General features: G+C 42.6%; 1 protein-coding gene across 3 annotated transcripts in view; it reads right to left on the bottom strand.

Moving 5' to 3' along the window:
* LOC139549381 (SAM domain-containing protein SAMSN-1-like) overlaps positions 1 to 14,669 on the bottom strand; it is a 39,602-nt gene extending 24,933 nt beyond the window's left edge. The window contains exons 1-9 of one of the 3 annotated variants that reach the window (XM_071359833.1): positions 14,384 to 14,669; positions 12,051 to 12,206; positions 11,283 to 11,326; positions 10,329 to 10,369; positions 8,208 to 8,309; positions 5,096 to 5,232; positions 4,891 to 4,953; positions 2,695 to 2,881; positions 2,130 to 2,512 (exon numbers count right to left, since the gene is read on the bottom strand). In XM_071359833.1, coding sequence (XP_071215934.1) covers positions 2,130 to 2,512; positions 2,695 to 2,881; positions 4,891 to 4,953; positions 5,096 to 5,232; positions 8,208 to 8,309; positions 10,329 to 10,369; positions 11,283 to 11,326; positions 12,051 to 12,206; positions 14,384 to 14,407 — 1,137 coding nt within the window. In that variant the 5' untranslated portion in view covers positions 14,408 to 14,669. Of the gene's footprint in view, positions 1 to 2,129; positions 2,516 to 2,694; positions 2,882 to 4,890; positions 4,954 to 5,095; positions 5,233 to 8,207; positions 8,310 to 10,328; positions 10,370 to 11,282; positions 11,327 to 12,050; positions 12,207 to 14,383 lie in introns of all 3 variants that reach the window. The other 2 variants (XM_071359832.1, XM_071359834.1) reach the window with 2 other exon arrangements.
* Positions 14,670 to 15,485: the final 816 nt, after the last annotated feature.

Genomic DNA, 15,485 nt, shown 5'->3' on the forward strand with positions numbered 1-15,485 from the left:
GCAATCTGCCCTGGCATGCTGTCAATTAACTTCTGGGCCACATCTTGACTGATGGCAGCCCATTCTTGCATAATCAATGCTTGGAGTTTGTCAGAATTTGTGGGGTTTTGTTTGTCCACCCGCCTCTTGAGGATTGATCACAAGTTCTCAATGGGATTAAGGTCTGGGGAGTTTCCTGGCCATGGACCCAAAATATTTATGTTTTGTTCCCCGAGCCACTTAGTTATCACTTTTCCCTTATGACAAGGTGCTCCATCATGCTGGAAAAGGCATTCTTCGTCACCAAACTGTTCCTGGATGGTTGGGAGAAGTTGCTTTCGGAGGATGTGTTGGTACCATTCTTTATTCATGGCTGTGTTCTTAGGCAAAATTGTGAGTGAGCCCACTCCCTTGGCTGAGAAGCAACCCCACACATGAATGGTCTCAGGATGCTTTACTGTTGGCATGACGCAGGACTGATGGTAGCGCTCACCTTGTCTTCTCCGGACAAGCTTTTTTCCGGATGCCCCAAACAATCGGAAAGGGGATTCATCAGAGAAAATGACTTTACCCCAGTCCTCAGCAGTACAATCCCTGTACCTTTTGCAGAATATCAGTCTGTCCCTGATGTTTTTCCTGGAGAGAAGTGGTTTCTTTGCTGCCCTTCTTGATACCAGGCCATCCTCCAAAAGTCTTCGCCTCACTGCGCGTGCAGAATGCACTCACACCTGCCTGCTGCCATTCCTGAGCAAGCTCTGTACTGGTGGTTCCCCGATCCCGCAGCTGAATCAACTTTAGGAGACGGTCCTGGCGCTTGCTGGACTTTCTTGGGTGCCCTGAAGCCTTCTTCACAACAATTGAACCGCTCTCCTTGAAGTTCTTGATGATCCGATAAATGGTTGATTTAGGTGCAATCTTACTGGCAGCAATATCCTTGCCTGTGAAGCCCTTTTTGTGCAAAGCAATGATGAGATGGCACGTGTTTCCTTGCAGGTAACCATGTTTGACAGAGGAAGAACAATGATTCCAAGCACCAGCCTCCTTTTGAAGCTTCCAGTCTGTTATTCGAACTCAATCAGCATGACAAAGTGATCTCCAGCCTTGTCCTCGTCAACACTCACACCTGTGTTAACGAGAGAATCACTGACATGATGTCAGCTGGTCCATTTGTGGCAGGGTTGAAATGCAGTAGAAATGTTTTTGGGGGATTCAGTTCATTTGCATGGCAAAGAGGGACTTTGCAATTAATTGCAATTCATCTGATCACTCTTCATAACATTCTGGAGTATATGCAAATTGCCATCATACAAACTGAGGCAGCAGACTTTGAAAATGTATATTTGTGTCATTCTCAAACCTTTTGGCCACGACTGTACATTAAGTTACTAGAGGGTAGCATGCAGTGGAAATGTATCTACAGTACACACACATTGATTTAGAATGGAACACCCTAAACACTCCTACTGTGACATTAGGAATGTTTATTTTTCCAATTGATGCTGTTGACAGATACAGTATAATCCTATATTTTTAGACATGGCCCTATTTTATATTTTATAACCCTGTTTATTAGAAAGAAAAATCTTAAATAGCCATATTACAGATTCCTAAAGATAAACATTTGTCCAAACACTAGCCACTCCTTTTTCCTAGTTTTGCCTTCAATGAACTGTAACCAATAGGTGTTGATCCCTCTCCAGGAACCAAATAAAAAAATCAATCTATAGGAGCCTATGCAATCACAACACTGGAGTAATCTGAAATAATCTGCCCCAGTGTCACGTAAACTCCAAACAACAGTTTTGTCTCACACAAAGCACTCAGAGCATGTGCTCACTGAATTTCAGATTGATACAGTATACTGCATGTATAGAAATATCTCAATGAGTGCATGTGAGCCCATCCTCTTTCTTAGTGTTTGTTTACCAAACCATAGTTTTTATAGCAGTCACCTACTATGGGTTAAAATAAAACCAAATCATCTATTTCAATGGAATGTAATGATTGGTTCGTTCCAAGGCATTTGGAGTAGGGTATAGATTGGAACAAAAATGTCCACAAAATTCCCAGTCTATTACAGATATACTATATCATCTACTATAATCTACTTTAACAGATGGCTATGTTGTTGTTTTTTGCCATTAACTCACATTAGGGTTGCAGAGGTCCACATCAGTAACAGAGAGGGGGACACCCTGGGGCGAGGGGTCCCGTTTCAGGCTTTCATCTTGGTACACCTCCTGGTGTTTGTCCTTGGCCCGGGGCAGGGTGTAGTCATGGGCATAAACGGGGTACTCTGTGAGGGGCCTGCGGCAGATGTGGTAGGACGTCCCACAGGCCGGAGCGTTCTCAGCTGGGTTACTCCAGCAATGGTTCCTAGGATGAGCTCCAGGGCCTCCAGGCCCGGTCCTAAGCTCCATGGCACCCGGGGCTAGGGTAGCATTCTCCTGGGCTGATGGTAGTACAGACTCACAATCAGCAGCTGACCTCCGGACCACATCCAGATACGGTCCTGCCATCACTGGGATGGGCCCTGCTGGGTAGTGACCGGAGAAGAAGGGTACAGAAATGAACATCTGACAAATTAGCGATATTCATCAAAATTGTATAGAACACATGTTTTGTCATGCTTTGTCATGTTGTTACTATCTATGTCAATATGATCAAGAAGACCATAAGTGTCGTGGTCTGTGGTAGATTTTCTGAGTTCCTTACTTCGTGTGGTGTCCTGATTTTTCTTGGCCCATTCTTTTCCATTTTTTGCACTCCCTTTCTTCCAAGTCTTCTGATTCCCAGGTTTTTGACTCCCAGGTTTTTGACTCCCAGGCTTTTGACTCCCAGGCTTTGGACTCCTTTTGATTGGCACTCTGGGCCTGGCCACTTCCCCGTTGGCATGGACAATCTGGAGCGTCACAAAAATCAAACACATAATAAAAACATGTCCGTTTTGGAGGTTGTCAATAACCACGTTTCCATTCACAGTTTTTATCCAACTAAAGTCATCATATAAAAAATTATAATAATATGACAACTGTGATGAAAACAGGAAGTTTCGGTACAAGTTTATAAATGCTGACAGATAATTTGTTCTTTCGACACGGTTGGATCTTTTGTGTCGATAAAATTAATTAGGACAGAAATGGCAGTTGAAATGGTGGAAATGTCTTTATGAGCCAATACTGATGTAATAACCATCATATCTAAGTAAACTTGGAGTAACGCGATGATATGGTGTGTGGTTCTCATCCCACTATGACTCGGGAAACCATGCAGTTTATTAGGCTACAGATCAAATAAGTTTGATGAACATCAGAGGGTGGTAAATACACTGTGATCTTGATGCTCCTTCTCAATACATTTTGAGGGTCTTGTTCTGGTGACATGATGATCGACGCTTGACAGCCGTCTGACAAATACACATTTTCTCGCTCTTATCAATAATAATCTCATCATGTAGACCAACTTTTTCGTTGTTTTGAAGCTAGTTTTCTTGCAATTATTCTATACATTTTGCCATGTCTGTTTATTAATGTGATATTTGAGTGACTCGAACAATACAACCAAATCTATGGGATAAAAAACCTGGCTAAAAAAACTTAGCTGACATGGGCTAGTTGATCTGGACACAGATTATCACCTTGGAGATTAGATCTTGCAACCTTTCGGTTACAAGTCCAACGCTCTAACCACTAGGGTACCTGGGGCGGCAGGATCGAATCCCCGAGCTGACAAGGTGAAAATCTGTCGTTCTGCCCCTGAACAAGGCAGTTAACCCAGTGTTCCTAGGCCGTCCTTGAAACAAAGATTTTGTTCTTAACTGACTTGCCTAGTTAAATAAAGTTAAAATAAAAAAAAATAAGAAAATAAATTCTGACAAGTTATAAATTGCTCTCTAAGGAATGCAATGCCCAACATTGCATGTTGTGCATTATACTATTACAACTTTGAAGAGTAAATTGAAAATTGGATTGAGTTCCTACAACTACAAAACATATTTGGGGAACCACTGATGTAGACTATACCCACACAGTCTACCTGCACTGTATCTGCGAGCTGTTGGCTAGAGCACACGTGCCAAGACCAGAGAAGGCCCATTTGCTATGTAACGCAACAGTTTGTGACAAAACTATTGGTAGAGTTGAAAATGTGATGGAAACATTTGGAACTTTAGGTACATGAAATCTTAAGAGAAGATGTACATGTTGTGTGCAAAATGTCATCACGCACTGATTTGTATCTGCAAAAAGTCAATCTGGTGGAAACACCACTGGTGGAAAAATGCACAGATGTTCTTTATGTGGATTCTAGAGTATGTCTATTGGTGTGAAAATATGTCGCCAATTGGATGGAAACCTAGCTATTGTCAGGTTCAAAAAGATCAGTCTTGTCTTATGGTGGTTTTACGGGTTAGTATTATGAACAGCTAGTCATGCATTTTCTCTGGGTGAGATGCTGGCATTACTGGTGTCCAAATCCCATTTTCGGATACCAGCATACTGCACTAGTCTTGTTAGCATCTGTGCCAAGCTGCCAACACAGCGACTGAGAGAGGCTCTGAGTGCCCAAATGTGGATCCACTCCAACACCATTGGCAAGCAATACCATGTCTGGACCACACTGTGAATTAGTGAGAGTAGACACTCCCTTGGCACTCCCATGGTGCCACCCCAACAACCCACCCCTCTTTGCCATGTGGCCCAGAGATTATGGGAGCATAGTGGTACCCATCTCCCAGCTGAGCCATCTGTACAGCATTGAAACTTAATCAGCATTTGTGTTAAGTGATTGCCCAATTTAAAGCCAAGAGGCTCTTTGGATGTGAAAACAGGCAGACCGCCGTCCTATTATTAAACCGTAAAACTCTGGGCTGGGATGGGCAGCATGGAGTCTGCTGCTGGGCCGATCACTCACCAGGTCTCTCTGCCGGCTGTTGCGCCTGTCTGGATTCTGAGCCCACCCCTCGTAACTCACCATCTACATACAACAACAGAAAGAAAACATTTATTAAATCAACTTTAGGAAAAAATAGATAGAGCAAATAGAAATACGTAAATTGTAAATAAATTGTATAAGCTCATGGTACTGGACAAAGTGAAGGATAGTTATTTTCCCCAACCTGAGTTGGTGGGGTTGGTGGTTTTTCATTCTTCTTTATGCTCGACTTGCGTCCTCCTCTTCCCCCTTTGGTCTTGACATCGGTTCTGATCATGGCTTTGGCCTGGACCTCAGTTCTGAGCATGGGCTTGACCATCTCTGAACAACAGAGTCACACCAGTCAGAAGTCTCTCTAAACTCCTAAACCTTGATAGTAATGTTCCAATATAGCACTGTGATTGAGACTTTTATTTTGAGATATAATCTCGTGTCCATTCATAAGGAGGCTAGTATCAGCTACATTTATGCCTTTACTAGACTATAGGGATATTTTATATATGAATGCTTCCGCTCAGTGTTTGAGATCAATTGACACCCTTTACCATGGCACTTTGAGATTTATTTTAAACTGCAAAACCCTTACGCACCACTGCACTTACAAGTATTTTGTAAGGCGTTCCAAGACGATGGCGCAGAGTACATAAAAGCTATTTTACCAAATTCAGTTCGGACATTTGGAACAGTTAGCAGGATAAAGTCCAGCGAACGAAGAGAGTACCTACCACATTTCTGAACAATTAAAATGCCCAAATAAAAAGGTAGTAAACCCTAAATGGCTTTGTAAATATAAGTATATCAGGGTTGGCTGGCCTTCTCTAGTCACTCGTAGGCTCAGTCACTGGTATACTTTTATTTACAAAGCCATTTTGGGTTTACTACCTTTTTATTTGGGCATTTTAATTGTTCAGAAATGTCCGAACTGAATTTGGTAAAAGGTATTTTATGTACTCTGCGCCATCGTCTTGGAACGCCTTACAAAATACTTTTAAACTGGAAGAACTTTTCCCAATTGGTATTTTTAAATCACTGATGAATGATCTTGAGACTGATTCCCTGACCTGTCAATGTTTTTAATTTGCTGTTTTTGATTTTGTTATACTCTTGTGAATTCTATGTTTTTTATTAGATTACTTGTAGTTTTTCATGTTGTTTGTCTGTAATTTTTGTAATGACATGGTGCTGCCTATCTTGGCCAGGACGCTCTTGAAAAAGAGATTTCAAATCTCAATGAGCCTTTCCTGGTTAAATTGTCTTGTCGTCCTTCACACCCGTTTCCAATCTCATCAATTACATGTTGTGTATTAAACCCTCTTTTTCCCCTCATGTCCTTGTTGGAGATTGTTTATTGTATGTGTTGTGCTAGTCATGTGTCGGTGTGCGACGGGTTTTGTACCCACTTATTATTTTTTGTATATTTTGGTTTTTGGTGTTTATGAGCACTTATTAAAAGACTCCGTTTATACCAAGTTCGTTTTCCTGCGCCTGACTTCCCTGCCACCGACACGCACTCATTACAAGACCCCTTGACTTTTTCCACATTTTGTTACGTTACAGCCTTACTCTAAAATGTATTAAATAAACCATTTTCCTCATCAATCTACACATAATACCCAATAATGTCAAAGCGACAACAGGTTTTTAGAATTTTTTTCAAATGTATAATTTTTTAAAATATATATACCTTATTTACATAAGTATTCAGAACATTTGCTATGAGACTCGAAATTGAGCTCAGGTGCATCCTGTTTCCATTGATCATCCTTGAGATGTTTCAACAACTTGATTGGAGTCCACCTGTGGTAAATTCAATTGATTGGACATGATTTATAAAGGCACACACCTGTCTATATAAGGTTCCACAGTTGACAGTGCATGTCAGAGCAAAAACCAAGCCATGAGGTCGAAGGAATTGTCCGTAGAGCCCTGAGACAGGATTGTGTCGAGGCACAGATCTGGGGAAGGGTATCAAAAAATGTCTGCAGCATTGAAGGTCCCCAAGAACACAGTGGCCTCCATCATTCTTAAATGGAAGAAGTTTGGAACCACCAAAACTCTTCCTAGAGCTGGCTGCCCAGCCAAACTGAGCAATCGGGGTAGAAGGGCCTTGGTCAGGGAGGTGACCAAGAACCCGATGCTCACTCTGACAGAGCTTCAGAGTTCCTCTGTGGAGATGGGAGGACCTTCCAGAAGGACAACCATCTCTGCAGCACTCCACCAAACAGGCCTTTATGGTAGAGTGGCCCGACGGAAGCTACTCCTCAGTAAAAGGCACATGACAGCCCGCTTGGAATTTTCCAAAAGGCACCTGAAGGACTCTCAAACCATGAGGAACAAGATACTCTTGTCTGATGAAACCAAGCTTGAACTATTTGGCCTGAATGCCAAGCGTCACATCTGGAGGAAACCTGGTACCATCCCTACGTTGAAGCATGTTGGTGGCAGCATCATGCTGTGGGGATGTTTTTCAGCGGCAGGGGCTGGGAGACTAGTCAGGATCGAGGGAAAGATGAACGGAGCAAAGTAGAGATATCCTTGATTAAAACTGGCTCCAGAGCACTCAGGCTTCAGACTGGGGGTGAAAGTTCACAACGACCCTAAGCACACAGCAAAGACAACGCATGAGTGGCTTTGGGACAAGTCTCTGGATGTCCTTGAGTGGCCCAGCCAGAGCCTGGACTTGAACCCAATCGAACATCTCTGGAGAGAATTGAAAATAGCTGTGCAGCGACGCTCCCCATCCAACCTGACAGAGCTTGAGAGGATCTGCAGATATGAATGGGAGAAACTCCCCAAATACAGGTGTGCCCAGCTTGTAGCGTCATACCCAAGAAGGCTGTAATCACTGCCAAAGATGCTTCAACATAGTTCTGAGTAAAGGGTCTGAATACTTATGTAAATGCGATATATAATAATTATTTTTTTACAAACATTTCTAAAAACATTTTTTTGCTTTGTTATTATGGGGTATTGTGTGTAGATTGATGACAGGGATTTTTTTTAATCAATTTTAGAATAAGGCTGTAACGTAAGAAAACGTAGAAAAAGTGAAGGGGTCTGAATACTTTCTGAATGCACTGTAATTCATCCAAGGCCTGACAGCAAAGTGTGTTAAGAAAAGCTCCAGTCTGCACAACACTCTACATAAGAGGGATTTGGGTGCTATGGAAATCTCAGACACTTGAAAACTGTAGGTCACACTCAAGTGACGCCACAGCCAGATCCCATGTGGTGGAGTGTCTAAATGAAAGCATGTGAATAGATCCGCTTAACCTCAAAATCCCCAAACAATTTACCTTTGTTTTGATTGTTCTCAATGTGGACTAAATCTAAATCGTTTTCTGGAGGGACTTTGGCGGGCAGCCAGAGAGCAGCATTGCCGCTGGCAGCGGCATGATCTGCAGGGAGAGAAATCAAAACTGTTAAGGGTTTATTTGGCTGACCAAGTTCAGGTCAGGCCACAGTGAAAACAAAATGGAGGCCCTAAGTACCACAGACAGCCAAGTAGGTTACCGTGGCTGGCTAGGAGAGTTTAAGCTTTCCAATTTTATTTTTGAATGTGTCCTCCTCCCTCAAACAAGTTTTGCAACAAAATACTGTAGTAGACTCCTGGGACAAGTGCCAGTGATCTTTTTACCTCATTCAGCACAAAAACATTAAGAGGTTTTGGTGCAATGCTCTCTTGGCAATGTAACTGTTTGTCTGTGCATTGCTCATGTTTGACTATTCGGTTGAAAATGTGTGTCTGGCTAATGCTAAACTGTTGATTGATCGTCTTTCAGATGGGACGTTAAACGAGTGTCCTGACTCTCTGTGTTCACTAAAGATCCCATGGCACTTATTGTAAGAGTAGAGGTGTTCATCCCGGTGTCCTGGCTAAATTCCCAATCTGGCCCTCATACCATCAGCCTCCAATTGACTAATTTCATCCCCCCTCCTCTCCGCTGTAACTCTTCCCCAGGTCGTTGCTATAAATGAGAATGTGTTCTCAGTCAACTTACCTGGTAAAATAAGGGTAAAATCAAAAATTCTATAAAATTGTATTTTTGTTCTTCGTGGTATAGTATATAATTTAGTCACACACTCTTGCTGCTGGTGATTCTCTGATCCACCTCTACGCAGACGACACCATTCTGTATACTGGCCCTTCTTTGGACACTGTGTTAACTAACCTCCAGACGAGCTTCAATGCCATACAACTCTCCTTCCGTGGCCTCCAACTGCTCTTAAATGCAAGTTAAACCAAATGCATGCTCTTCAACTGATCGCTGCCCACACCTGCCCGCCTGTCCAGCATCACTACTCTGGACGGTTCTGACTTAGAATATGTGGACAACAACAAATACCTAGGTGTCTGATTAGACTGTAAACTCTCCTTCCAGACTCACGTTAAGCATCTCCAATCCAAAATGAAATCTAGAATTCCTATTTCGCAACAAAGCCTCCTTCACTCATGCTGCCAAACATACCCTCGTAAAGCTGACTATCCTACCGATCCTTGACTTCGGAGATGTCATTTACAAAATAGCCTCCAACACTCTACTCAGCAAATTGGATGCAGTCTATCACAGTGCCACCCGTTTTGTCACCAAAGCCCCATATACTACCCACCACTGCGACCTGTATGCTCTCGTTGACTGGCCCTCGCTTCATATTCGTCGCCAAACCCACTGGCTCCAGGTCATCTATAAGTCTTTGCTAGGTAAAGCCCCGCCTTATCTCAGCTCACTGGTCACCATAGCAGCACCCACTCGTAGCACGCGCTCCAGCAGGTATATTTCACTGATCACCCCCAAATCCAATTCCTCCTTTGGCCGCCTTTCCTTCCAGTTCTCGGCTGCCAATGACTGGAACGAACTGCAAAAATCACTGAAGCTGGAGACTCATATCTCCTTCACTAACTTTAAGCACCAGCTGTCAGAGCAGCTCACAGATCACTGCACCTGTACATAGCCCATCTGTAAATAGCCCATCCAACTACCTCATCCCCATACTGTTATTTATTTGATTTATTTTGCTCCTTTGCACCCCAGTATCTCTACTTGCACACTCATCTTCTGCACATCTACCACTCCAGTGTTTAATAGCTATTTTGCAATGATTTCTCCACTATGGCCTATTTATTGCCTTACCTCCCTTATCCTACCTCATTTGCACACACTGTATATAGACTTTTTTCTATTTTATTATTGACTGTATATTTGTTTATTCCATGTGTAACTCTGTGTTGTTGTTTGTGTTGCACTGCTTTGCTTTATCTTGGCCAGGTCACAGTTGTAAATGAGTACTTGTTCTAAACAAGCCTACCTGGTTAAAAAAAAGGTGGAAAAAATAAAAAAGTATTGAAAAAAATCTGCCTGGCTATCACTTCTCTTTTCATCAAGTACGCCTCACAAGCAGACCTTTATTATACATACCCAATGTTCCGTTATCTGATGCTGATTTGGATACATGTGTTCTGAAATTAAAGGGCAGACAAATTACAGGATTAAAGCCACAATCTGCCATTTCAACAACCTGATTGACCCAAAGGGATACTGTGCACTTAAGACAGCAAGTCCCAGGGATCATTGCATTATATCTGACTACATTTTAAGTGGATATTGTTTTAATCCCCAGTCTAACAACAACACAATTTTATTACCAAGGGGCTGGGAACCATATTGTGGTCTACTGCTATAGATGTATTTAAAGAAAGTCCTGGTATGTCTTCAAGTGAGAGAGAATTCCCATATAATTCAATCATGTAAGTTGTTGTGGTTCAACATTTGTCTTTGCAGTTTATAGCTGTCTAAAACCATAAAGGACATAGAGATTGCTCTTAAGTGCTGCTTGTGTAGCTTTTGAAGTGGGACATCAATTAGAGAAGCCAAAGGTGTTGACTGAGATTTGTATAGTACGTGGATGGGCTCGAATCCACTTACTCAAACTAGCACAGAGCCCTGTGCCTCCTGCTTTCTTGGCAACCAACATAACAGGGCCTCATTTTCATCTGATCACATAAGATTGGTTTGACAAGTGACACCGAAATGAAAATGAAATTTTCCAGTGTGTAATTGATTTGGATTGCGATGTTCCTTCCTTTCCAATCCTTTGCTTTAGAGAGCATTGTATAAATAGACAGATGCTTGGGGGGCTTACAGTGTGAAATCTACATAGGGGCAGAAAGGCAGGAAGCTTGGTAAAGATTTGCGACTTAAAGTATTATCCCTTGGGAGATTAGAGCGCCTTTGGAGACATTTAACTCTACTGACTGAAGGCTGAACTCAGGGCTGCTCCACTCCCATGTGCTTTTTTATTATGGATACACTACCCTGCATGCACACTCTGTCAATAGAAACCGATCTGAGCAAAGTATGACATGAACTCACCTTCTTTTCTTCTTGTTGGTGTTGTTCTGCACCTGGGAGATCTCCTGAAAGCAAAAGACAACCGTATCAATCTTTGATTCTACATGCTTATACTGTATGTGCTCCCGAGATGTGCAGCGGTCTAAGGCACTGAGGCACTGCACTGCATCTCAGTGCAAGAGGCGTCACTACAGTCCCTGGTTTGTATCCAGGCTGTATCACATCCGGCCGTGATTGGGAGTCCCATAGGGCGTCGCATAATTGGGCCAGTGTCCTCCAGGTTTGGCCGTCATTGTAAATAATAATTTGTTCTTAACTGACTTGCCTAGTTAAATAAAGGTTCAATAAAAAATGTAAACACGTGGAAGAGTTTGCCTGTTGTCAAGAAAACATTTGCTTAAACATGACAAAATGATTGGTTGTGATGTCCACGTTATCTTAGCAGAGCAGAATGGATTGGCGGCTGATGGTCCATTGACAGGGCCAGCTGTCAATGGATTGTTTTCATCTTCATAATTGAATAATGAGCTTTATTGTTTGGGTCTAATCTAATCCTCTGGCAGACCACAAATCTCAACTCCTGCGAGAACAGGTACCCCACAAGATCTAGCTCTGGTTTTGTCCAGATGGCTAATTTATACCCATGACATGGCATTATATAAATTATACACAATATAGTTGACAATATCCTGCCATGAATGCACTAATCAGTGAGTATGTTGGGGGCACAGAAAAGAGGAGCTACAGATTTTAGCATTTGGTATGTTTTAGGTATGTGTGTGTAATCACCATGGAGATGGATCGTCCCGAGCCACGCAACTTGGGGTTTTCATTCAGCAGCACTGCGGGGCTACAGGAGCGGCTGGAGGAACGGCTGGGGATGGTGTAGACCTGGGCATCACTGGAGTCCTGCACAGCCTCATACAGACTGCCCATAGAACCCTCCTGGACACACACACACACAATCACAGACACAATCAGGAGACACACTGTAGACTGCTGCGCTAATCTAGCAACAAAGACCTGTTTGAGATTTCTTGCGTCTTGGGGGAAGGTTGATAAGATTTGATCAGATATCTCTATGGATTACCATCTCTTGATTGAATAATTTTTTACACTGAACAAAAATATAAACGCAACATGTAAACTATTGTTGGACCCATGTTTCAGGAGCTGAAATAAAAGATCCCAGAAATGTTCCATATGCACAAAAAGCTTGTTTTTCTCAAATTTGTCAGTAAGCATTTCTCCTTTGCCAAGATACTGTAATCCATCCACCTGACAGGTGTGGCATATCAAGAAGATGATTAAACAGCATGATCCTTACACAGGATTGTGCCAGGGACAATAAAAGGCCACTCTAAAATGTGCAGTTTTGTCACCCAACACAATGCCACACCGCAGACCACGTCTAACCACGCTAGCCCAGGACCTCCACATCTGGGATAGTCTGAGACCAGCCACCTGGACAGCTGATAAAACTGTGGGTTTGCACAAACTGTCTGAAACCATCTTACGGAAGCTCATCTGCATGCTCGTCGTTCTCACCAGGGTCTTCACCTGACTGCAATTCGGCGTCGTAACCGACTTCAGTGGGCAAATGTTTACCTTTGATGGCCACTGGCATGCTGGAGAAGTGTGCTCTTCACGGATGAGTCCCAGTTGCAACTGTCCCAGGCAGATGGCAGACAGCATGTATTGCATTGTGTGGGCGAGCAGTTTGCTGATGTCAACGTTGTGAACAGAGTACCCCATGGTGGCGGTGGGGTTATGGCATTGGCAGGCATAAGCTACAAACAACGAACACAGTTGCATTTTATCGATGGCAATTTAAATGCACAGACATACCGTGACGAGATCCTGAGGCCCATTGTCGTTCCATTCATCCGCCACCATCACCTCATGTTTCAGCGTGATAATGCACAGCCCCATGTCGAATGGATTTGTACACAATTCCTTGACGCTGAAAAGCCATTGAAGAGGAGTGGGACAACATTCCACAGGCCACAATCAATCAATTCTATGTGAAGGAGATGTGTCGCCCTGCATGAGGCAAATGGTGGTAACACCGGATACTGACTGGTTTTCTCATCCACGCCCCTACTTTCTTTATAAGGTATCTGTGACCAACAGCTTCATATCTGTTTTCCCAGTAATGTGAAATCCAGAGATTACGGTCTAATACATTTATTTCAATTGACTGATTTCCTTATATGAACTGTAACTCAGTAAAATCGATGAAATTGCTTCATGTTGCGTTTATATTTTAGTTCAATGTAAAAAGACAATCTGTCAGCAGCACCTGTAGAACTGTCTTGATCCATTACATCTGGGCCACTACTATGTATTGTGAACTATTCCGTAGAAGATGTACACATGATGGTGAATAACAATAGAAACAACAAATCTGCAATCAAAAGCCTGAAGCAGCAATCACGCTTCATCAATCTGCTGATCTTGGATCAGTTCTGAGGACAAGTAGGTCAATAATAACTGTGTTCAACATCCCTAACATCTGGCCAAGGAGAGGACTTGGTAGGCTACAGCAACATACTCCTCTAATACAGTTGTGCTTGTGATTTATTTACTTTCTATGAAAACTCCCATATCTGTGTCATCCCAAAAACAACCCATCAAAGCTACACTCTAGTGTAATTACAGTAATAGCATCCCTTAGTTGCTTCCATACACAATCACAGAAATGTACAGTACAAGACACAATTGTACTCCTTCCAAAGACTACAACAGCCATTTTAAAATGAGATTTTATAGCACCATAAAATTCATCAAAAGACACTGAAGTAAAGCCCCACAGAAATCCTAGTCCGTTTGTGTCCTGCTTGGCTCAAATCCACCACCAAATCAAGCCATGCCTCTCCAGTGGCGTAGTGCAAAGTCCAAGGGGCAGAGAGAAAAATGTTTTAAAACGAATTTCCTGTCGTAAAAAAAATGAACAATCATGGCTTATGATTTGTTCATGTATTTTTTGGTGTGGCAAATTGTGCTATGCCAGTGTGCTGTATTTTTAGGAACACATCAGCCCCTCCTCAACACACAGACACATCTGAGAGAGAGAAGCCCTACACTCTGAGGAGAGGTAGAAAAAGAAAGTTGAGCCTTACCAGAGAGAAGCAGAAGAGGTTCATCTTTGCAGAGAGGAAAGACTATACCAGTCTCTTTCCCCTGGAGCTGGTGAGAGCAGTGTGGACTGGATAGAGCTTTAGAGAGTTGTGTGGACCGGACAGAGCTGTAGAGAGCTATGTGGACTGGACAGAGCTGTAGAGAGCGGTGTGAACTGGACAGAGCTGTAGAAAGCGGTGTGAACTGGACAGAGCTGTAGAGACTGTTGTGGACCAGACAGAGCTGTAGAGAACTGTGCCGGGGAGTCACTCCGTCAGAGACACAACAGCCCTCCGCTAGTCGCTAGTCAAGGACTGCCTGTCTGCCGTCTGCTCAGATTAATATCACATGAAATCTCTTCCATAATCCAATAGAAGGAGGGACCATTACTCCATTAAAACCAAAGAGACCTCACTCATTCACAAAAGAAGCCCCTCACTGGAGTACCAGAATGCTACACTACATACACTACCGCTCAAAAGTTTTTTTTTTTATTGTATTATTTTATAAATTGTAGAATAATACTGAAGACATCAAAACTATGAATAACACACATGGAATCATGTAGTAACCAAAAAAGTATCAAACTTTTATATATAATATATTTAATATTTGAGAATCTTCAAATAGTCACCCTTTGCCTTGATGACAGCTTTGCACACTTTTGGCATTCTTTCAACCAGCTTCATGAGGTAGTCACCTGGAATGCATTTCAATTAACAGGTGTGCCTTGTTAAAAGTTAATTTGTGGAATTTCTTTCCTTCTTAATGCATTTGAGCCAACCAGTTGTGTTGTGACAAGGTAGGGAGGGTATGCAGAAGATAGCCCTATTTGGTAAAAAACCAAGTCCATATTATGGCAAGAGCCGATCAAATAAGCAAAGAGAAACGACAGTCCATCATTACTTTTAGACATGAAGGTCAGTCAATGCAGAACATTTCAAGAACTTTCAAAGTTTCTTCATGTCAGGCGGTGGGTGTAGCTGGTGCATGAAGTCAGGCGCAGGAGAGCAGAGATGAGTGAACAACGCACTATACTCAAGAAAATAGCACAAGTAACAGTACCAATGTGCGAACAATAACGGTTGCCACAAAACACGGGTG

Source organism: Salvelinus alpinus, chromosome 22 (genome assembly GCF_045679555.1).
Source record: "Salvelinus alpinus chromosome 22, SLU_Salpinus.1, whole genome shotgun sequence".
In the NCBI taxonomy this organism is placed as follows: Eukaryota; Metazoa; Chordata; class Actinopteri; order Salmoniformes; family Salmonidae; genus Salvelinus; species Salvelinus alpinus.